The following is a 23,020-nucleotide window of genomic DNA, read 5'->3' as shown; positions in this document are numbered from 1 at the left end:
TATTTTGATTACCCTAAATATGATATCACTGTTGGTATTACATAATGTCAATAAAGATGACAAACTACCTTGCCATTACAAAAAATTTGAAAAGTTCAATCAAAATTTGAAATAAAGAGAATCTTCAAATAAAGAATGGAGGGTAAAATTATGGTTTAACAGATCACTAAGACATTCACCAGCATCCTTTCCTTCTTATTCCTTTATAAATAATTTTTTTCAGTTGTTCTACTTGTAGATATCAAATGTAACATGAGAATTTTAAAAGAAATATACTTTTTTTTTTTATAAGTAATGAATTTTAAAAGAAATATACTTGAGCAGAAGGACAACTGAAAACATCAACTGCTCCATTTAATCAAAGTATAGCGCTCTCCAATGGACTTGAGAAGGCTGTCTATGTGGACTCTACCTTGAGAACTATCTTCATGAACTCATACACAAAATAACTTATGGCAGCTGATGGTAAAACCTGAAAATCAAAGACAAATGTAAAATCATGTTAGAACTTGAAAGAATAAATCGACTTCATCATGTACTCCACAAGCTTACGGTGGAATCAAACTTTATCATGTTATGCAAACGTTAGAATTGAAGTCAGATACATAATTTTCTCATCCACAAAGCAGCCAAGAGAAAAAAAGAGAAGGAAAATAATGAAGGTCTATATCTAATGGGCATAAATAGAGAAATTGTATTGACCTCTCAAGGTTATGATACTGGTAGAGATTTCCAATTCCAGGTTAGGTACGAGGTAAGGATTTCTAATTCAAAGGTAGGCAGTAGATACCATTTTAAAATCTAGGGCAGGTGGCCTCAGTGGTCTTTATATTGGAGGTAGGGATCACAGTTTTTTTATTATTTCAGAGGAATACAAATTTCATAACCCTCATAACGTTGAAGTGTCTGACTAAAGTGATAGTGAGGAGTGAAAGGAGAGAACAAGGGCGTAGACTATAGTTTTTTTTTTTAATGACAAGGAACCCTTCCAAGGTAGGGCCACTTTGTGTGCCTATCCCTGTTAAATAAACCTCATACCCTTGCATTTTGCCAAATCCCAGAGGTCAATGTAACTTGCCTGACAAAAAATGAAAATATAAAAATTGAAAGGAAGATTTGAAAAGCAGGTGGGAAGGGGATCATAAAATTCTCACCATCCTAAACTTCATATTTCAATAGCTCTTATTACTGGCAGACATATTGCCAGTTGTGTGCCATATACTGATTGCTAATGTGTAAAACAAGGAACAAGAAATTAAAACCCAGGCATCTACTTCAACTTTATGGTCTACTAAAGCATTCATCCATCAAGCAATCATTTTAAGGACATCCAGTTACTCAACAAACCGGAAACCTAACCTTTAAGCAATAAAAGTTTACCAAAGATCTAAACTGTACCTGCAATAAGCTGGGAACTAATCCTGCATAGAGAGCAGGAACACCTCCTTGCTCAACAATCTTGATGCAAGTTGCCAGTGCACTCAACCTTGATTCCCGCACTTGCATTTGGAGCTGCCTCCTCACAACTTCAAATGGATATGTAGCAGCTTCAGCACAAGCACCAGCAATCGCCCCATACAATAATGTTCTGCCCGGACCCAATTCCAGCTGTTCCAAAGCATTCAGTTCCTCACCTTGTTTCATGTTTTGGATTCTTCTTCTCCCTTCTGGCGAATGCAGATATGCTGATTTCAACATATCATAAACACCATAGAACACCGCACCCGAAGGGGCCATGCTTACGATGGAGGGTACTAAGCCCTTGTAAAGAGAAAAGAATCCTTCTGTTTGGATCATGTGGCGGAAAGTACCGATAACACCACCCAAGGCTTCACCACCAGGTGCTACCATCTTTGTCCTGATCTGAAATATTTCAAATTTTAGGACGTAATGCATGGATTATTTTTTTCCGAAAGGAATTTGTATACAACATTATGGAATGCAAACAAAAATAGATGTCCAAATATATTACAAGGTTTTGCTACAAATGGTCATACAATATCCAACTTAACCAATATTCGTGAAAGCACAAGTGGCATAAGTCAATGTACCCCAGTCATGGGCTAAGGTTATTCCCCTGGCAAGCAAAAGTATTCCACTAAGAGCATCCCCATCCGATTATCTATTTTTTCTCTATACCATTTAAATATTTCTTTCTTTATTACTTTTTATTCTTTCTTTACTTCTTTTCTTAGGATTGTATTTTTTAGATGGTCACTGTTTTCAAACGGTCATATTTTTCAAATGAGTGTTCTTCTTTGGAGAGAGAGAGAAATGAAAAGAGGAAGGAGAAAAATCTAAAAGAGAGCAAGAGAGAGAGAGAGAGAGAGAGAGAGAGAGAGAGAGAGAGAGAGAGAGAGTAATAAAAAAATTATGCATTGGTGAATAGTGTCAACCCAAATGTAGAGTGACACTGTTTACCAATGCATGAAAAATGCATTTTGCGTTTTTGTTTGTTTGTTTGTATAATCCAATGGAGAGGGGTTATGGAGGAATGGTTAGCTATTTTAGCTAAAAAGGCAAAATGGATAAGCCTTTGGGGATGCTCTAAGACTAGAGAAGGAAGGGAGCTGCAGTGTTCCCTCCAGCCCCTTCTTTTCATTTACATACCTAATGATTTTAGTCAGTTCGTTTCATATCAAGTCCTATGGACAAAAGCAGAAGGGTCTAGGAGCCCAACAGTAAGGAGATATCAATAAAAGGTGCAGTGCCTTGCTTGGACTTTTAGCCATATGTTACAATACAGTACCCAATAAACTACGTTAGACAGAAACATATCTATGGTACTTCTGATTCTTGCCCTAGGTTGGATACCCTCGCCCTTCAGTCAAACGAGTGATTGTGGTTACAAAACAACAAAGGTGCAAAAGTCCAGGACTCCATCTTGGGATAAGAGAGCAGTAAAGGCATAACATAGGGTTTCATATTTTCAGCTCTCAACACAATCGTATATCAGTCTTAAGCATCAAAGTATGAGATGCATATAGAAAATTTTTGAATGCATAAAACAGTCTTATAGATACTTGGTAAGAGAAGGTGAGTAGAAGAACAAACCCCATTAGCAAGACATTATCAAGTAAATTAGTTAACCTTTTTTTGCCTAAATTGCATCAACAAGGGGGATAAAGGTTCACAAGTAAATGCTGTAGCTACGGAGACCCTCCAGGTGGGACCCATCAAATAGTGGGTCACCTCCCTCTCTACAAACCACATGAACTAGACAAGTACAATGAAATTTACTTATGTCAATCCTCTTTTTGTAAGGTAGAAGGGGGAGGGAATATGTTAGTCCTGTCTAACCTACATGAATTCTCATCATAGAAACATATAAATACTTCACCAAAAAGATATCTCAAAACTGTGTATAATTTTTTAATGTTTTTATTAACTGTAAAAGTTTCAAACTTTCACCAGGCAAAAAGGAAAGAAAGTGTTAGCTGTCACATACAGTGTCCATCGGTATGCAGAGCAAGGTAGCAGTGATTCCAGATGCAGCACCAGCAATGAACCTCTCAAAATTCGTGGTTTCCTCATTCCCCGTCAATTTCATCAGTTGATTTCTGTATGTATCATATGCATAGAAATTGATAGCCTTAAAGGGCGCAGTGCGAAGAATATTGACAAAATTTCCTTTCCAAAAACCTTTCAGCCCTTGAGTGGCTGCAATTGTCTTGATGAGCTCAAAAAGGTTCTTCTGCTCACCACGAACTATATATTCCAGCTTTAATCTCTCAAGTGGGGCAACAAAGGTTCTGATTCAGCATCATACAAAGTGCAGACAAAATTTAAATCAACTCAATTGTTATGCAAAAGCAAATAAAAAAAATAAGGAACATCTACTGGACACCAAAAAGTTTATGGTGTATTTATTAGCAAAACATAAGATTGCAGGCTCCAATTTATTATCTTTCCTTCAAAATTTTAGATTTCTTGTTCTTGGTGGTATGTGTGATCCAGTGTTTTCGTATTAAATTATCCTGGTGTTCTAAGCTGATGTGGCCTACTTTTATTGAAGGGCACAAAAGACCTGGTTTATGTCAGGTTCCTATAGAAGTTATTCTCTATGTGTGAACTCTCATGTTGAGTGAATGGATTGTTAAGGCATCGTACAGTTGCTAAGTCCACATTGGTTATATACTAAGTGGAAGTGGAATTTACCTATTTTTGGGTATAATGTAGATGTGACGGGCGCTTCTTTGGTTAGTGAGAAAACTAATCCAAGTTTACAGGCTAACAACAGAAACCATAGTAGGGCATAACATTCAGTTAGAGAAGAGCACTGAACACACACAGAAAGCATTCATATGAATCATATGCCAACAAGCTTTTATTTACATTCCTGTTCACTAGTGTAATTTACCGCCACAAGTTCACAACCAAACACCAGTAGCATTCAAAAAATAAATAAATAAAAACAAAAGGCAAACCTTGAGACCATAGCAGAAACAGCTCCAGCCCAGAGATGCTTGGTCACGTTCATAGCATACGGTCCCCCAGCCTTGACATTCCGTACCTTCTCTTCCTCCTTAAACACCGCCGCCGCCGCCGCCTCCTCCTCCTCTTCCTCCATACTCTTATTCCCGTTTTGCCCCAGCACTTCCCCAGATTCCCGAACGTACCCACTGTCCCCATGATCGCCCCGCTTTATCGACAAGCTCACCGACAAAAACGCGCCGCCGACTCTCTTTCCTCGCCGTGGAGCCTCAAGTCTAAGGCTCCGAGAACCCGAACCCGAACCCGAAAAACTCTCCGGGGAGATCAACCTGACAAACGAAGCAGGAACATTGAGGTGGTCGAGGAACAAGCCTCCGAGGAGGGGCAACGAATCGGACGGATCGGATTCGATCAGGCGGGTGAGCCAGCGGTCCGGGCCGTGCATTGCGAAGCGGTGAGAGTGGTGGTGTGAGAGAGGGAGGCTTCGGGAGCTGCGTGGGTTGGTGGAAATGGGGTTTGGATTTCACCAACATTTATTAGAGTTTCCAAGGGGCAGTAGTTGATGAACAAAAGGTAGGAATAGGAATGGGAATAGTTACAGGAATAGCAGGAGAAGCTTGAATAGCACGAGGGAATGGAATGAGATTTGGGAAAGGAAAGCGACAGCAGGAATTGGAACTAGACTGATGGCGATTGCCTTCCAACTCCTCCATCGCCGCACGCTCGCATTCCGTTTTTCGTCGTCTTCGAGTTGGTGAGTGACCGTCTTGATTCGGACTTGGGCGTCACTGTTTTCTTTCGACAAAAAAAAAGTGAGAAGTCAACCATTTGTCTTTTGACTTATAAAAAAGAAAAAGTTATATATGAAAAAAACCTCAACTAACAACCCATTTTAAATTAGTCCTTTAAATTTTTAACTAGTCTAAAATAACTCATCAAACTATTACCATATTTCAAAAAGGCTACTTTTTTCAATAATATCGTTATCTCTTAAAAAATAATAATAATAATAATAATTTAAAAAACTACTTTTTTTAAAAAAAGAAAAAAAAAAACAAGGGGTGGATTAAAAAAAACAATTATTTTTCTCGGATAAATACAAAATCAATTCTTATAATTAGCTTAAATTATAAATAACTTCCTGTAGTATATAAATAATTAAGAGGCCATTAAGGTAAGTTAAAATAGCAATTTAGTTTCTACAGTCAAAACACTTGACATATTTTTTAATTTCTATGTTAGCATCAATAAAATAATGATATATGTCACTCTTAGTAAAAAAAAAAGAGGAATGCTAGAGCATCTCCTTGTGTTCTCCTGAAATGGCATAGATGTAATTTTTTTGATTAAAAAATTACATCTATGCCATTATTCAAGGAGAACACCAGGAGATATTCTAGGATTTCTCAAAAAAAAAAAAATGAAAAAATACAAAATTAGTTTGTGTGGTTTACCTGATTTATAATTAACTCTCTGTAGTATCAAAATGAACTCAGAGGTTTCTAAGGTATGTCAAAAATATAAATCACTCACTTTAGTCAAATTCCATTAAAAAAATTAACAAATTTCGTTTGGTGCCACGTATGCGCCAATAAAATGGCAACACGTGTCACTCTTAATAAATAAGTAAAACAATATTTAATTTAAAATATTTTTATTTTTTATTTAAAAAAAATAGAAAGAAAAAAAAATAAAAAATAAAAGAAAAGGAAAAGGGTGGTTGCCAGTTAGGCGGCCACCCTCGAAGGTGGTCAGGGGTGGCTCGCAAGCTACCCCCAAAGCATTTTTTCTATTTTTTTAATTAAAAAATAATAATTTCTAAAGCTTTAAAATTTTTAAACTTTTTAGATTTTTTTTTTAAAATAATAATAATAATAATTTTTTATTTTTGCTTTTTAGAGAATAAGGGTATTATCGAAAAAAGTGACATTTTTGGAACAGGGTGATAGTTTGATAGGTCACTTTAACATACTTGAAAATTTAGTGGGCTATTATAAAATCGATTTTTTTTTTTTTTTTGAAGTTAAAGATCCCTTTCAATAGATTGAAACGAGACCAAATTCGTTTAATGTTCAGGGTTACAAAAGAATTCCTAATAAACTAAGTCAGAGGCACAGGGTTAAAGTATCCTTCACCCAGGCAAGGTCAAACTTAGACCACTATAACAAATCACAGCTGCTATAAAATAACCTAGACAACAGAAGATACCTTTACGTATACATAAGCCTCTACAAGATCGAGGAGAAGTCACACATTCTGTGTTATACATTAGCTTTTACAGACCAAGTTTGATCGACAAATACAGAGCAATTGCCTTACAATACAACAAACGCAACAGGGAACAAACAACAAATTCGAAACAAAACTGGCCACGCCATCAAACCGACCAGAAGAAACTGGAACCAACACCCGGCAAACACGCCCCCACGAGCACGCCCGAAAGAAACCCCTGTACACAAAGAAATTCCACTCTTGCAAGGGAACGATTTCCCAAAGAAGATAACCGTCACCCGAGCCAATGGTCCAAACCTACAAGACTATCGAAAAAACAAACAAGGGCATCAACAGACAAAACCGCCGGAGTGGAAAAAACGCCAGGTCCGACACCGGTGTCCACCAATAAACTCGAAATCCAAGATGTAAACCCCTTCCCGTTAACAAAGCCCCTAAAGCACACCCGAAAAAAACGCCTTGTACACAAAAAGAAACCCCTTTAACAAGAAAATGGTAAATCAGAGAAGAAAAACCATCCTCCGAACCACCAATCCGTCACCGGCGAATCCAATTAGACCAATAGGGCATCTTCAGTCAGTGCCGTCGATGTGGAAAAACTCCAAAAGTCAAACCCAAAATTAGCACCGGTGGCCACGAAACAAGTCCCCAACGACATCCGTTAACCTCAACAAACCAACACTACAACACTACAACAACCTTCTCAAACTAGAAAAAGGCCAAGAAAAACAAACCATTTCTCTTCTAAGGTGCCAACGACGCCCAAAGAGAGAAAACTTTTATTGAGAAAATAAAACCTAAACAAACAAACGGGGGAGGAGGGAAACGCTTCCCTCCTCCAAAACACGCTCCACAAAAAGATGATTCCCTCATAGGCCAAAAAATCACGAAATCGCCATAGCAAAATCGATTGTTAGTTTAAGAGGTTTTTTATATTTAACCCAAATATAATATATAGCATTACTTTATCTTTCATATACGTAAAATATATATGTATGTATTTGTATCAATCTTCAATAATAATAATATCTATTACTATCTCATAATTATCAACACGGCAAGAAAGCGAGAAGTGGGCAAACAACCCGTAGGCCGCCCCTGATTCTACGAGGAGAGCGGTCCACCCTACTCTATAGACACTGCAGGACCAATTACTGTTGGCAAGTCATTTTCTCTCTTCCTCTTCTTTTTGCCCAAGGTTCGGTCTCTCCCGAGTCCAGGGAGCTTGTGGCCTTACGGCCCACAATTTGGTTTTAATGACGACCTTCTAAGCCAATTTTAGATGGGATAAGCATGATCATGAATTCATGATAGTGGCAAGCCCAGCCCAGATGGGCCAATGAATTTTATGCTTACTTTTCGTGATAATATTATGATCCAAGGAAGAACACCATGGTACATTGGTACCTACTATATATACACAGTCATTCTGAATATGGGAGCCTTCTTCTCATATTGTAGAAATTTAGAAACCAATTAGTTCTTGGTCTTGGATGAAGCTGATTTGTGGGCATTTGGATGCTTTCCGGTTCATTTGAACCGGAGAGGAGCCGGTTACTTTAAGTGAAAGAGTGAAATTATCAAAAAAATATATGAAAGGATAATTTTATCTTTATTTTTATACTAACCTGCTCCTCTTCCATTCATTTGAGTTGGAGAGGATCCTTGTCCGATTTGTTGGGATCCAACATAGGCTAATAGTCTGTTTAGAATTGTGTTGAGAAATAGAGCTTTTACAGTCTATAAGAGCTTTTTAGAAAAAGTTTTATTTTCAAGCTTTTTGAGGATTTTACCAAACAGACCAATTTTTGCTTTGCAAAGCTTTCTAAGCTTCTTAATGCAATCTTAAACGGACCTTAGGAATGAATAAAATGGGTTAAACTGCATGCGGACAGAACTAGAATTTTAGATGTGGGTAACAAAATTAAAAAAATTAAAAATTAGGGGAGATAAATTTTGATTTAAAAAAATTTGACAAACATTTTGAGGCTTAGGAGGACTGAAGCCGCTGAGCCCTTTACTAATTTCGCCCGACTGCATGAAAGAATTAGCTTATTTCTCTTGCACATTTCGGCTTGGATTAAAACATCAAATCTAATGTTTGGGCATGGGTGTTGGTATCCCCTCACCGTTGATTTGCACAATCTATCCATTCGCTCAATTATTTTTCATTGATTTGCACAATCTATCTCTCTGCACAACTGTTCTTCATTAACTTTATGCTTGTTGACTTTTTTACACCAACCATCTGTCCAAGACCTAGGATTCCCATATAGAGGTAAAACTTTTGGGGTTTGGCAATTTATCAAGCTCCAACTTTGATTTAAAAGGGTCTTATAATGAATTGATTTAAAATTTAATATTTTTGTTAATTCTTTTCAAATATTTCTTTTAATCTTGCCTTATGTGAATCAAAATTCTAGCTCCGAGCTCCGCCACTGCCCATAACTATCAATCTCACAATGCTGAATTTTTTTTTTTAATTTTAAGAATAGTTGGTCGAGACGGTCACATCAATACTGTGAGATAAAAATGTAGTTTATACCATTACTCTGTTTAATTTCTCTTCCCACTCTCCTTACCCCTTGTCCACTCCTCTTTCCAATCCAAAGAAACAAAAACACTTCTCTATTTTTAAAATTAAAAACAAAATAACCATTAATAGACAATTTAAAACATAAAATATTTTTTAAATGAGTAATGTTACACCTATAACTTTTTTACAACATGCTAACATGTGTTGTAATATGATTGGAACCACGTCAGTCACTTAAAAAAAAAAAAGTAACACATTCCAATCACATATTGACACGTGTTAAACAAGTGTGATAAAAGACTTGTAAGTTTAGCAAAACCCTCACAAAAAAAAAAAAATACTTTTTTAAATCAAAACCTAAAAAAAAAATGAAAAAAAAAAAAGAAAAAGAAAAAAGGCTTTTGAAAATCATTATCAAGCATACCCTAATAAACAAAATATGTTATAGAAATGCAAAGAACATTGGATACACATTATAATTACACTTTATCCTTTGGTATTTATGTTGTTAAAAGCTAGGCATTCATGTTCAAAAGTTAAGGAGAGGAGGGGTTATATTCCCTCCTATGGCAACACTTTTGGCTTTTTATTGTCATTTGGCAATTTGGCAATCTTATCTTTGCATGGCGTACGTATACTAGTCAAATATTCGAAAGGAACCAAAAGAAGATAAGAAAGATATTATCACCTAACGATGGGAAGAATTCATATCAAATCATGAAATGTCTCTAGTAATTAGGCTACTTTTCTCATGAAAACAAAAAGTTATCAAGATTTAAAGTTTCCTTTTACAAAAATTTATAATTAACGTGCCAAATAAAATCTATCGTATAAGCACAACATGTAATACTCAACTTTTATTATATGGGAAAATTATTTATTTAGTTTATGGGATTTGTAATTGTACCAAACTTATTCACAGATATCAAAAGATTCATGAAATAAGCTTATATGTCTAAAATTGTCTCTATTGTCACTAATTTGATGAAAGCCGTTAAATGCATACGTGAATTCATATTATACCTAATTGTTATTTTTTCTTTTTGGAACAAAAGTTCTAAGTCTCTGAGTATTTCATCGATCAAAGATTATGAGCATTAAACTCTTACATTACAAATTATAAAGCCTTACAAAAACATAGCTATATGCTATGAGGTTACAAAGTCATAGATACAAATAAAATTCTTCCGCTAATCCATGTACAAAAATAATTAAAGGGCAGATTTGCTCTAAACAGACTAGATCTAAAAGAAGGGTAGCAAAATATTCAAGAAAAATTTATTTAAACCGGCCGTGAGAGATAACTCCTCGCACTGAACTATCCAAGCCGTGAGAGATAACTCCTCATAGCCAAATATTTATGACTTTCATTGTTGATGACTTGGTTTGTTATAAAATTATAATTTTACTCGCAAATTAAATATTTTTTTAAAAAATAAAAAAATAAAATCCCTATCCACCTTCAAGAATCAAGTTACTACAGACTACGGAGATTCTATCTCCAGTCATGTCTCTCGGGAAATAAAGAAAATTTTCAAATTTAGTTTATTAAATTGATACATGTGGTTCTCAAGTGCATTTCTAAAAATATAGATATTATAAAAGATAAATGTCCATTTAGGTTGGAATAATTTTTTAATTTTTTAATTTTTTTTTTAAAAAAATTATCCTTTCTAATGAAAATTGGTGTATCATGTAATAAAGCATCTTGGGAGTAGGCATTCCCCGATTATTAAACTCCCCGCCCCCATACGACCTTAAGCTTGGCTCATTGGCAACAAAATCTACAAGCCTACAAGTAGGGGTGGGTATTGGGTAAATCGGTGTTGGAAATGACATTTCCGATTTTCAACCCGTTCTTCATTCCGACAAGGAATAATTTCGAAAAAATCAGATAATTCGAAAAAAAAAAAACAGAAAAATCGGTATGATCTGTCGGATATATCGGAAATTCAACCATAAATTTCAACAAGAATCACAAGATTACAGCCTAAAAATTCAAGAACAAAGTTGAACAAACTTACAAACATTACAAACTAGTGATTCAGTGAAATCACAAATACAATAACTCAAAACTGTCAAACTCAACAATAATCAAACCCAGGTACCAAATCAACAGGATTGGCTATTTGGCTCGTGGTCCTCGTGAATCACGATTTTCTTGTTCATGAATCATGATCTTCTTAGTTCTTGGTTTCTTGCTACATAGACAGGACAATGGTACAGTGGAGGCTTGTGAAGCGCGAGCACGAGCAGTAGGTATTGGGGAGGGAGGGAGATCAGCGATCATGATTCGCGAGAGACTGAGCGAATCAGAGAATGTGTTTTTTCAGGGAGGCGGCAGAAGGAGAAGCTGAAGGGTTGAGAGAATATAAGATGATTAGGGTTTTCCAAAATATGAATATATACTCTTTGAAAAATGATGTCGTGTTGGGTTAGGGTAATGGGAATGGACTGGGGTTTGGGTAGTGGGTAAAAGTGTAAAACAACTATTACTTATATATATATATATATATATATGGTCTGGGTAGTGGGAATAAATTCAGAATATGCGGTAAACGTTCAGAACTCCTTGGAAAATAATCATTTCTTGCACAGCCACGCGATATTGTACCTAACGTTTACCGCATATTCAGAATATAGCAGATTTTTTTTTTTTTTTTTTTTTTTTTTACTTATATGTATATGGTCGGGTCGGTCGGTAACCAACGGTAAAAAAAAATTACCGATTTCCTATTGACATTTTAATCGAAAATAATTTTTATTCCGATTTTCGATTTTTTCTTTTTTCGGTAGGCGGTTAAATGCAGTTCGGAAGCGGTCGGCGAATTTTCGATAGTCTGTAATCGGATAATTTGCCCACCCTTACCTACAAGGCATCATCTATGTTAGGCCGACCAAGGTTGAGCTAGTTTGGGCTGGTTGGAGTTAAACTCGAGTACGGTTAGTTGGATCGAATTTATCATGAACAAGTAGATGCAATCGTGCAAGGGCATAAAGAGAAGTTGGATCCACAATATCCTAACCATTGCCACCTGGCTTTCTGTTATAACTAAAGAATGACAGAAGCCTGAGTTAAGGGAGTTGGGGCCACAAAATCAAATTTCATTAGCCCCATACCTCTTCCTCAATTGTCAATGCGCGAGAAGCACTTTATAAAATGCAGAGAAATTTTACACTCTCTCACTGACTCACTCCTACACTCTTTAACATGACAATAAAAATTACTATTAGATTTTGAACTTATCATTATTAAATTTTAGATATAATGATGATTTTCACTGCTACTTCAAAAAATATGAACTTGAGAATGCGAATGTGTAGCGAAAAAGTGGTGGATCATTGAAAAATAACCTCATTTTCATGGTTAAAGCATCTCACATTGCTAAGATTTTCTTCACCTAGGCACTTTATAAGATATGGTGTTCCCTTCTCTCTTAAAGCATCTTTTGAGAGTATCAATAGGTCCATAAATTTTACACATGGTATCAAAGTTACAAGTTTCTTGCGATGATAACTCTCTTTTTTTCGTTGTTGTCCACGTGTTTAACTATTAGTTGTCACATGTAAAGGGACGTGTTAAAATATCTCATATCACTAAAATTTTTTTCATCTAAACACTTTATAAAACATAATTTCTTCTTCCATCTTAACACTATTTCTTAGGACGTATTTTAAGAGTGGGAATGAACCTTAAACTTTTCACACTATCAATTTGACTTTTCTTCTTACTCTATCTTGTACTTGCAGGTGTTATTGGTCCGTCGATCGAGGCTCTGTGTGCAATCAAGGACCTCTCTTATTGTCTTCTTAAATAAATAGTTGTTGTTTGTCTCTTTCAAAGAGAAAAGCAGTATTCCTTGGGCAGATGCTTAAGCCTATGTTTGAGGGTGAAATAGCCGTAGCCTGGAATGTGTCTGATTCCTTAACGGCAATCGAAAGCCAACATTTATAATACGGCCAAGAAGCAACCACCGAATGACCGAAAGCCAGCAATGTTGTTTTTGGTCGTCCCACAAAACTAGTCACCGTCACAGGCAAAGAGGTGGGGTCTCGAGGGTTATGAACAGAAAAATGCCCCGTGACTCCCCCCTTCCATTGACTTTTGTCTCGTTGTCTGTGATCTCAAGCCTTGTTTTCTCGCTTTACGCATCACATGCAGCGATGCAGCTATTTCCAAAATCGAGACAAATCCCGCAACGTACCATAAATATCACCCCAAGATTCGCCGTATTCCTCAATTTGCCCTTCACATTTTACACAATCTCCCTCCCCATGTGCATTTCGTCTTGGAGCCTACTGCCTACGCGACAACCATGTGGGGCCTGAATTTGCGTCCTCACACCAAATTCTTTACGAGAGCTGAGAATCGTTAGTTTTAAGTAGGTTGATATAGGAGTGATAATTGACCGTGAAAATTAGTTTTTAATTATTATTATTTTTTAATAAGTTTTTGTTGATTTTATTGCCACGTTATTTTAGTCATAAGACAATTATATAATAATTTACTAAATAATATTTATTTTTCTTTATAACATTATTGTTCAGTTAGTCGGAAAGTTACAATAAGAGCAAAACAAGTTGTATTGAGCTTAACAAATTCAGGAAAAAATATAAAAAAAAATCTAACCTTCTCTCTCATCTCAATTAAAAAGTAAAAAAAAGAAAAATAAATTATTGAGAAATAATACTTAAATAAAATAATAAAAGTATACGACTAAAATAGAGTGTAAGATATGAGTGCTTTGAAACAATAGGTAGCTAAAATAATAATAAAAAAATGTGATTTTTCAGCTAACAAAATATATATATATATATATATATATATATATATATATATATATATATATATATATATATATATATTTGCTAAGTCAAATATGAATACTCTTAGGTGACTTGCGCTAACATTTATTTTGGAATTTTTTTTTGAGACGATACCAAGAATCATTTTGAAAAAATGATCACGTGGCATTTATTTTTCATAAAATGCGTTTACTGTCACGCGTGATTGTAAATGAATTGCAGTACCCGGTCATTTCCTTTTCTAAAAATAGTCTAAATAAAGTAAAACGTGATCTTACATGCTTTTAATTATAATCATAACAAAATAAATATTAAAACTCAAATTTGGAAACCCAAAATGATCTTGAAGTGAAGGGTAATGTTAGAGTGTATGAGAAAATCCAAACTACAATTGAAGATTATTATTTACTCACAGTTGAAGACTGTAACCTGAGTAATTCTAAGAGTATATTAAGTGTCATTTACTATTGGACGTGTGATTGATCAAATAGTGATTTTGATTAAATGATGATTTTAAAAGCCACATCATTTTAATGTACTCCTAAAATTACTCTTGTAACCTAACTACAGTTAAAAACTATCACTTAGTTATAGTTGAAGACTGTGGCTTAACTACAATTGAAGTCTATCGATTAGTCACATATACCTAGTTATAGTTGAAGTTTTTCATGTTATTAGAGCTATAAATTAATGCCAATTTTTGATCCAGCAATTTACTTTTGGCTTAAAGTGATTATTTTCCGATGGTGAATGCTGTTTACCTACCTTCTAACCCAAGCCACCTGTGTTGATTTGGAGATAAAAGACAAACTTTTTCACCCCCGCCGCCTGTGTCTTCTTTCTCCATCAAATAATTTTTCTATGAAACTTCAAGAGAATTCAGCCCCGACATCAAGACTGTGCATGCCCAGTTCGTCGGCTTTGGCTCAAAAGAGAGAGAGAAAAAAAGAAGAGAAAAGAAAAGAAAAGAAAGAGCCGGCTGGTCACAGTGTTGCTTCTTGGAAGTTGGATCCGATATCTGTTCATAGCTTGTATCTTTTCTCTTTCTCCTCTTTATTTTTTTTAATTTTTTTTTTTTTTTTGAGGCGGCTAGAAATGCTAATCTACAAGCAAAAGCAGGAACAAACCCGCTCATGGAGTCATGGGCTTGCAATGTATCATTTTCCGCTGCTCAAGGATCATGGTTAGCTTGTAATTTTATAATTCTTGTACAACACCAATACAACAACTGTACAACAACCCCTCATATGAGGGTGGGCCCCAGTATATGAGACCCACCTTCATGTGACGAATTGTTGTACAGTTGTTGTATTGGTGTTGTAAATCTAACATTTTCCAAAAAATATTGACAATCAAATTACAAATCAATAAATACTTATTACATATAATCTCCAAATTAATGGGTTTGTTTGTCTAGCAACATTACAGAATAGCACTGTTCATGTACTTTTTTTTTTTTTTTTTTTTTTTTATTTATATATTTTTCACTACTAATCAACATCAAAACATTTTTACTTTTTTCACTTTTTATATCACATCAATAATTTTTTATTATTATCCAAATAAAAAAATTCATTACAATACAAAACTTTTTCACTTTTTTATACAAATTCTTTTTATTTTATATCACATCATCACTTTTTACTAATTTCAAAACTAACAACCACACTACTCTGTTCTGTTCTGTACATGTCTTTGCCAAACAAGCCCGTTACTTTTGTTATATTTTTCCTTTGTGTGATGTTATACACCACACTTTTATTTCACTTTGCTGATTTTTACAACTTCTGTATAACTCTTGTACAATCCCAACAATTTTTTTTTTTTTTTTCAAATCCAATAGTTAATTTGAAATAAAGTTGTTGAAGTTGTATTAGAATTGTATAACAATCATTTATCCTGATATGACATTGCCAATGGACCTTAATTTTTTTTTTAAACAATAATTGATTCAATAGTTGATTTACAATCACATAAAAAAAGTAGGATAAAAGTGTAGTATATAATATAAATATTTTTTGATCAGAAGTAGGAAAAATCTTCTCTTTGTAGCCACTTTCCTTATTCAACATTTTTTTCTTCTTCTTCTAAATTGGTTTATTGCATCTCAATAAATGGTTGTCCAAGATTTGAATCCTATGACAAGTGAGAATATATCAGGTGAATTTAAAATAATTGAGTAGACTTAATCCATTCCTCTACACTTTAATTTATCTTAACTCTTTTTCATTTGTCCCTTAAAAAAAAAAAAAAAAAAAAAAAAAAAAATCTTTTTCATTTGTAGTGTTTATCTAAAAGACTTACGATCAAAATCCACTATAATTTTTAAAGTGTCATTTTATATAGATTTATCAAATTTTAACTATTATTTAAAATTAAAATGTAAAGAAATATACGTGAAAGATTTTAATATAAAGATTCTAAAACTTAAAAAGCAAATAGTATGAGATTTGATTAAGGATGCCTATGATATTGCGATTTCGTAGACAAAAAGTATGATTTTAAATTAAATCATAAAAAATAAATCGTTTGAGAATTGAACTTTTTAAAAATTGCGATTTAAAACGCAGAAAATTGATTTTTCAAATCTCAATTAAGGGGGTGCTTTTTTGAAAATATAAAATTTTAAAGACTAATCTATAATTTTGCCAAATGCTTAACTACATTTTAAAAACCGCATTTTTAATTCACACATTTTAAAATTAATATTTTTAAATACCACCTTTTGAAATCACAAATACAAAAATATTTTTCTTAAATAGAAAGGGGCCACTGAATGGAAAGCGGAGGCCAATTTGGTCACAACGGCTGGGCGAGATAATGGCATTTTGTCACGTCGTCGATGTCGTAGTCAGGAGCTTCTCTGGCACATCGCGGCGATTATAAAGAACGAAAAGAAAAAGGCTCTCTTTACACGTAACGTTCACCTGCAGGCTGCATCTCTCTCTCTCTCTCTGTCTCTCGCTCGCTCGCTTTTGGCTCTGAAATGATCGCATCCACGGCTACATAGTCTCTTGCTGCTTTTTCTGCGCAATGGCTGCGAATCAGTTCGAGGAGGTAAAGTTTTCCTTCTCTTTTTTAAATGCAAGCTGCTTTTGAGTGAAGATTTCGAACTATTTCAGCTTTGGCTCTCTGATTTCAGCTGCATTTGGTGTTTATCTCTCTAATTATGCTTTTCATTTCGAATTGAAGCGGTTTTGTTCCAAGCTACGCCGTTTGGTTGCCGAGAAATCGAAGGAAAGGAAAAAGAAAATAAATTAAAATTCAAAGTTTCGAATTTTCACTTGTTTGACTCTATTTTAAATATAATAATAACAGTCAGAGAAAGAAAAAGATAATTATTCACTCACTTCCTCAGCTGCCGATGGCATATTTGAAAGGATTGTGTGGCTAGACCTAATTTATATTTTATTTTTCAATTTTTTTGTGGGCTTCTCTTGTACTAAGCACTGAATTCTGTGAATGTTTGTAATTAAAGCTGTTATTTATTATTATTATTATTATTTATTTATTTTTTCTGTTAAATTAAAATTCAGAACTGACCTGGTCTACCTCTCTAATTAGGCTCTAATCCAGTTCTTTGAACAAGTAATTTCATTTCTTGAACTTGAAATCAGCATGTTGAACTTTGCAATTTGTGTGTTAAAGGCTTGTGTTTCTACACATTGAACTAATTTTGAGCTTGTTCCATTGTGATGCTTGACGCGTGTGTCCTCTATATTTTTGAGGAAAATGTTTAGTTCTCAATTTAAAGTATATCTGAGTAATGCTTGCTGATTCAGTAGCCCATCTTGTCTTCATGTGATGCAAGAATGAGGATTTTGAATTGAAACCCGCTAATGATTGCCTGAAATTTTCTGTTTTTCAATGGGAATTCTGTTAGTTGGATGGATTTTCCAGATTTCTCTTGGGGTTGTTTACTATTGGTGTGACAGTGGTCTGGTTATTTTACTGGCTTTGCGGAACAGAACTTATTCATTTATACTGTCACATATGTTGAGGAATTTCAATTGTATAGTGCTTCCTTTGGACACTGAAATGTACCGCATCTCCTGTCTACACCAGAACATCTTTTATCTGTAATAGGAGAGGATGGCTGCTTAGACTCTTAGTGATATCGTAACTTTCATGTCACGATGGTCGCGTATTGGTTTAATGATTGTGGTACGACGTATAACTTATGTTTTTAACCAAAAGATATTCCATTTAGTAATCATTTTTCTTAATTAGAGTTGTTTCCATGCTTGATTCTGACATGTACATTTACTTGCAGGGCAAACAAAATATCCAGGGCATTCTGGATGGAAAAGGCAGTGTACCTGTCAGTTGTCCATGTTTCAAGCTACTAAAGCCCAGTTTTGATGAGGTCAACCAACACTGTTCTATAGGTAATTGTACTTAATCAGTTTCACGATTGTGTACCTTATTTAGGAAAGGATCTTTAATGGTTATCTTGACAATTATTCCAGATATTTTGCCAATTCTTCTGGAGGAGGCTTCATTTCCCGAAAGATTAAATTGCCCCTCTCACAGTTCACATGTAAGTTCCTCCTTGTAATATGTAGAGTGCACAGTAGTTTTTTAGGGATTTTTATGAAATTGAAAAGGAAAGAAGGCAATAGCTTTTACTGAATAGTACTGAAATTGGATAAAAGAGCGTTTAGAGAAGCTCGGTCTCTTGGATACAAGCTAGGACTGATGGATATTCTTCTGCATGCCTCACTACCCCCTGGCTCCTTCTATTTATAGATTCACTCTTCTAGAATTAGATCTAACCGAATGCCAGCTCATCCCATTCCCTACCTGCTGAATATTCCCATCCCAACACCTAAACCACCCCAAAACAAACTAGCTGAAAATAAGGAAGCAAAACGACAAATAAAATAAGCTGATACGCAGAGTTCTAGAACACTCTGCCACCTCACTACTAGGATTCTAACAAATCCCTAATTGCAGTCAACAAATAAAATTCCCAATTGTAATAACCCTAAATCCCCAATTGCAGTAACCCTAACTTCCCAATTGAGCCCACAACATAATATTGTGATTTAGTTTGTTTGTTTGTTTGTTTTTTTTAAAAAAAATTAAATTATTGAATTGTTTTTGGATTGACTGGGAATTCGGCGCTTACAAATAATTCATTCGTAACCATACAAAATGCGCCAAAACACATGTTTCTTGATTTATGCTTCTTATAGAAAATTGTACACCCAAAACTGAAAGTGTATGTTCAATCTGACATTTCACTCAAATGCCATACCCAAAAGTCTGAGTGTGTGCATATAATTTGACATTCACTTCATCGGTTTTATTATTGTATATCATCATTAGGTCATGATTTACAATGACATGAATAGATACTGTTTTCGTCTTGAATCAGAATTTCTGTTTCCAACCTCAAGAAGTTGGTTAAAGGACCATCAATAATACTTGTTATTATTATTATTACCATCTAAGGTTTTTGCTGTCAATTAAAGTTGTTGGGCATGCGTTTGGATTATGCTTTTAGGAACATGATTAAACAAACATTTACTATCAAAATAGTAAAAACATGATAACAGGAAACAAGGAAAAGTATCTATGTTTACTAGGCCTTTTTGTGAGGTTCAAACTTCTTGAATGATGCTTGACCAATCGGGTATATTTTAGGGAATTTTGAATATCATGTTTGAACTTGCCCTTTTTTAGCTTTTAGGAAGAGATTATGAGCAATGTGCAATGAGCTTTTTACAAGGATTATGCTGTAGCTAACTTTGATAGATTCATCTTTCTTGCTTGTAGATTATATTCAGTTGTTATCACTTTTGACTTCAAGAGATATCTTTCTTGTCAAAGAGTTTGTAGACACTGAGTCCCTAAACTTCATTGGTTTTGATTCTTTTGTTCTTACAACTGAATGGTTAATTTAATGTGAAAATGAGCATTTGGAAATGGGTTAAAATATGTTTTTAGATTTTCAAGTTTCCCTTTCTTGCAGGGCCAAGATGTCTACAGCATTTCAGTGTTGTCTGGTGAAGGCAACAGTCCACAATGTGCTTCAGAGTTGGCATTTCTAAGCTTCTTGGAAGTTGCTAATCTATCCAAAAATCAGGCGTGCTTGGATGCACAATTGAATTGTCAGAACTGCATTGATTTGAAAACGAAAAGCATTGATGCTATTCCCCCATGCATTATCGATAAAAATATAGAAAAGATTCATTCAAAAACAGCTGAATCCACTGATGAAGCTGTTGAAAGTTTAAAAGGCGAGGGTGTGCTAACTGTAAGTTTTATCTGCTCGTCTTCTTATTCTATAGTCTTTAGACTACCTAAAACAACATTTGTAAAGTAATTGAAAACCACAAATATGTGCTGGATACATTTGTTTTTTCATTGCTTTGTTGTCATTTGCTTTGGACAACTACTATTTTCCTCTCTTTGTAATGTTTGTACTTCATGGCTTAAAGCATTTGCAGAGGGTGTTGTGGAGACAGGCAAGCCTTAAAATAGGTGGAAAACTAATGCAACTTTTGACGAACCATGGCACTTCAAGAGGTATGTAAGCATTTATATTTCCATTAATTTACTTGCTCTTTTCTCTGTGATCTTTTACATCCCCTTTTTCTCGTAATCTCTGGTGATCCATACATGTTTTAAAAAAAAAATGCAATATTCTGTCAATAAGCAAGCTGTTGCAGAGCAGTTTGGGGTTGAAAAATGACTCGTTCATATATCAATTTTCCTGATGGCTTGACAAATGAACATATTTTTGTAATGCATCGAATAATGAAAACCTTTTCAGGAAGAAGTAAAGAGAGACATTCCCTAAAAGGTTTCCATGTGGCTACCTATTTGTTCTGAAGACATTAAAAACTTCTTCTAGCCAAGTGGATTCAGTATGATTCCTTGGTGACAACATCAAGCACTAGAGAACTCCATTTTATGTTATTTCCCAGCACAATGAAGAGCAGGTAGTGCACAAGCATGAACATACCACACCAAGACACAATTATAAACTCCCAAGAGATTTGATTGACCTGACTTGAAGATAGAATCTAGGCCGTGATCCCATTGCTTTGTATGGCTAATGAAATTGAAATCCTTCATAATAATATAGCTTATAAACATTTATCCGGAGCCTTTGCTATCATATATCTTAGATAGCAGTACTTTGCATAATATGCATATTTTATTACTCTATAACTTCTCTTACACAACAACCTTGAAGAATTTACTAATTATTTTAATTGTTAATATGCATATACTTGAACTTGCACTTTGTCTATCACTTTATGCTTTTATTGGTTTACGACGTGGTACTCAATTTGTTTTTCAACTATCATTTCCATCTATCAGATAAATCAGTGACTGAGAGAGCCCATGATACTCCAAATAATCGATGGAGAAGGTATAAACGTTCTGCTTCATTCGATTCAAGGAAGATCTCCTTCGATTCAAGAAAGATCGTTCTCCTATTTTCAATCTTGTAAGCTCCAGATCCACAAGTAAATGAATATCTTTGCAAGTTTGTTTCATAACTCTAGAGCTTTTTTTTACTAAAATAAAAAAAGAATAGTGTTAACTTGCTACTGACATCTTAAAAGACCCCCACCAGTAATAGAATCTGGGTATTCGTGGATATGTTTATAATATGAGTAATGTTATACACACTCCCACTTCTCCACACCCTTATGTGGCTTTTAAAACCACCATTGGCTTGGATATAGATCTTTATTTGATTTTAATCCAATGGTAATTTTAAAAGCCACCTAAGGGTGTAGAGAAGTGGGAGTGTGTGTAGCATTACTCTTATAATATTACTTATGTACTATGGATATTTGGGAGCATTGAATCAATGAGTTGATCAAAGACATGTATTGTGGAAGTGTAACATGACCAGTTAGAATAGGGACAGTAGTGTCCTCCATTATTATAGGGTTGTATCAAGCTCTGTTGTGAGCCTCTAACGTTTGGTATCGATGTTAACTATGTACTGTGTATGTTCCAAAATAATTATCATGATACATTCTCAGCTTAGAACTCTTTAGAGATGCTTGCTTTAGAGAATTGGGGGGACCACCGAAACATAATTTGTAGGGACAAACATGTGAATGGATTGGCAATGACATCTGCCACAGGGTAAACCGTTGCCTCTAAGGTGCCCAACTAATTCTACCATAGAGGCCAATGATAGATAATAACTTCCCCAAACAACTAAGCTATCCAAAGAACAACTCTTCTCGAAATCTCAAAAGTCAAAAGGCGATGAGTTGCACTAGCAAGGCGCCTTTGGTTTTGGCATAGCTCTGTTCTGATGAGGGTGAGGGGAGCTCTTTAGGAATTTAGATAAGCAAATCGAATTGAAACTATGAGGCAAGCCTTTTCTTGCTCTCGATGAGCTTCAAAGAGACTCTGCTCACTAGTTAGCATGTGAGAAAACAAGTTTTCTTTTCGGATAGTTCGTGTTATGGCCATGTAGGATTTTGTCAAAGCCCAAGTGCTTCAGCTTTCGAGGAGGGGTAGGGGGGTGCTCTTTCAATCCCCTGTTCCCTTGTTGTCGAAGGGTGGCACCTGACCTTCATTGACTAGATAGACCCTTATTTGCTTTATAAAAAAGAGATCTGCGACATGATTCCAACTCCATCTTTTAGATTTGTTTATGGGGAGTTGTATGAGGTGAAAATTTAATGTACGGATCTGTGAATTGTAATAGTGATGGAGACAGTGATGTTATCGCCGAATCTGAGCGCAATCAAAATATAATTTTGAGGGGTGGAATTGGCAGCGTCAACTTGTAGGGTTGATTGTTTTTCTAATTTTTTCCCTAACTGAAAATTTCCAGAGTTAGCAAAGGCTTACCATCTTTTATTATGGATTGACCATCAAGAAGCGGAATGTTAGAGGGACATAGTGTGTTAAATAGAATGTGGATGGAAGGTGAAGAAGAATAGGCCGCAAGAAATATGAAAGTAAAAAAAAAATAAAATAAAATCGTGCTGAAGAGTCAAGACCCTAGTTGAAATTATTTGGTTG

At 34.9% G+C, this 23,020-nt stretch overlaps 2 protein-coding genes across 4 annotated transcripts in view; one reads left to right on the top strand and one right to left on the bottom strand.

The window, feature by feature from the left end:
* On the bottom strand, nt 1-5,221 carry LOC133857367 (probable mitochondrial adenine nucleotide transporter BTL3). The gene is made up of 4 exons (XM_062292613.1): nt 4,428-5,221; nt 3,449-3,752; nt 1,399-1,863; nt 1-472 (listed from the first exon to the last, which is right to left on the bottom strand). The coding sequence occupies exons 1-4, from the start codon at nt 4,877-4,879 to the stop codon at nt 398-400; spliced, it is 1,296 nt and encodes a 431-aa protein (XP_062148597.1). The 5' UTR covers nt 4,880-5,221; the 3' UTR covers nt 1-397.
* Nucleotides 5,222-16,839: 11,618 nt separating this feature from the next.
* LOC133858181 (uncharacterized) overlaps nt 16,840-23,020 on the top strand; it is a 6,795-nt gene continuing 614 nt past the window's right edge. The window contains exons 1-7 of one of the 3 annotated variants that reach the window (XM_062293663.1): nt 16,840-17,065; nt 18,074-18,172; nt 18,282-18,396; nt 18,478-18,548; nt 19,986-20,270; nt 20,464-20,542; nt 21,344-21,473. In XM_062293663.1, the coding sequence (XP_062149647.1) occupies nt 18,137-18,172; nt 18,282-18,396; nt 18,478-18,548; nt 19,986-20,270; nt 20,464-20,542; nt 21,344-21,473 (716 nt within the window). In that variant the 5' untranslated portion in view covers nt 16,840-17,065; nt 18,074-18,136. Of the gene's footprint in view, nt 17,066-18,073; nt 18,173-18,281; nt 18,397-18,477; nt 18,549-19,985; nt 20,271-20,454; nt 20,543-21,343; nt 21,474-23,020 lie in introns of all 3 variants that reach the window. The other 2 variants (XM_062293662.1, XM_062293664.1) reach the window with 2 other exon arrangements.

Source organism: Alnus glutinosa, chromosome 14, assembly GCF_958979055.1.
Source record: "Alnus glutinosa chromosome 14, dhAlnGlut1.1, whole genome shotgun sequence".
Classification (NCBI taxonomy): domain Eukaryota; kingdom Viridiplantae; phylum Streptophyta; class Magnoliopsida; order Fagales; family Betulaceae; genus Alnus; species Alnus glutinosa.
Note: the sequence above shows the minus strand (reverse complement) of the source record. Positions and strands in the feature narration are given on the sequence as shown.

Coding starts and splice junctions, on each gene's coding strand:
- LOC133857367 (XM_062292613.1), bottom strand. CDS start 4,879: ATGCACGGCCCGGACCGCTGGCTCACCCGCCTGATCGAATCCGATCCG. Junction 3,753..4,427: donor GTTTCTGCTATGGTCTCAAG/GTTTGCCTTTTG, acceptor ATGCTGAATCAG/AACCTTTGTTGCCCCACTTG. Junction 1,864..3,448: donor TCTGCATACCGATGGACACT/GTATGTGACAGC, acceptor GAAATATTTCAG/ATCAGGACAAAGATGGTAGC.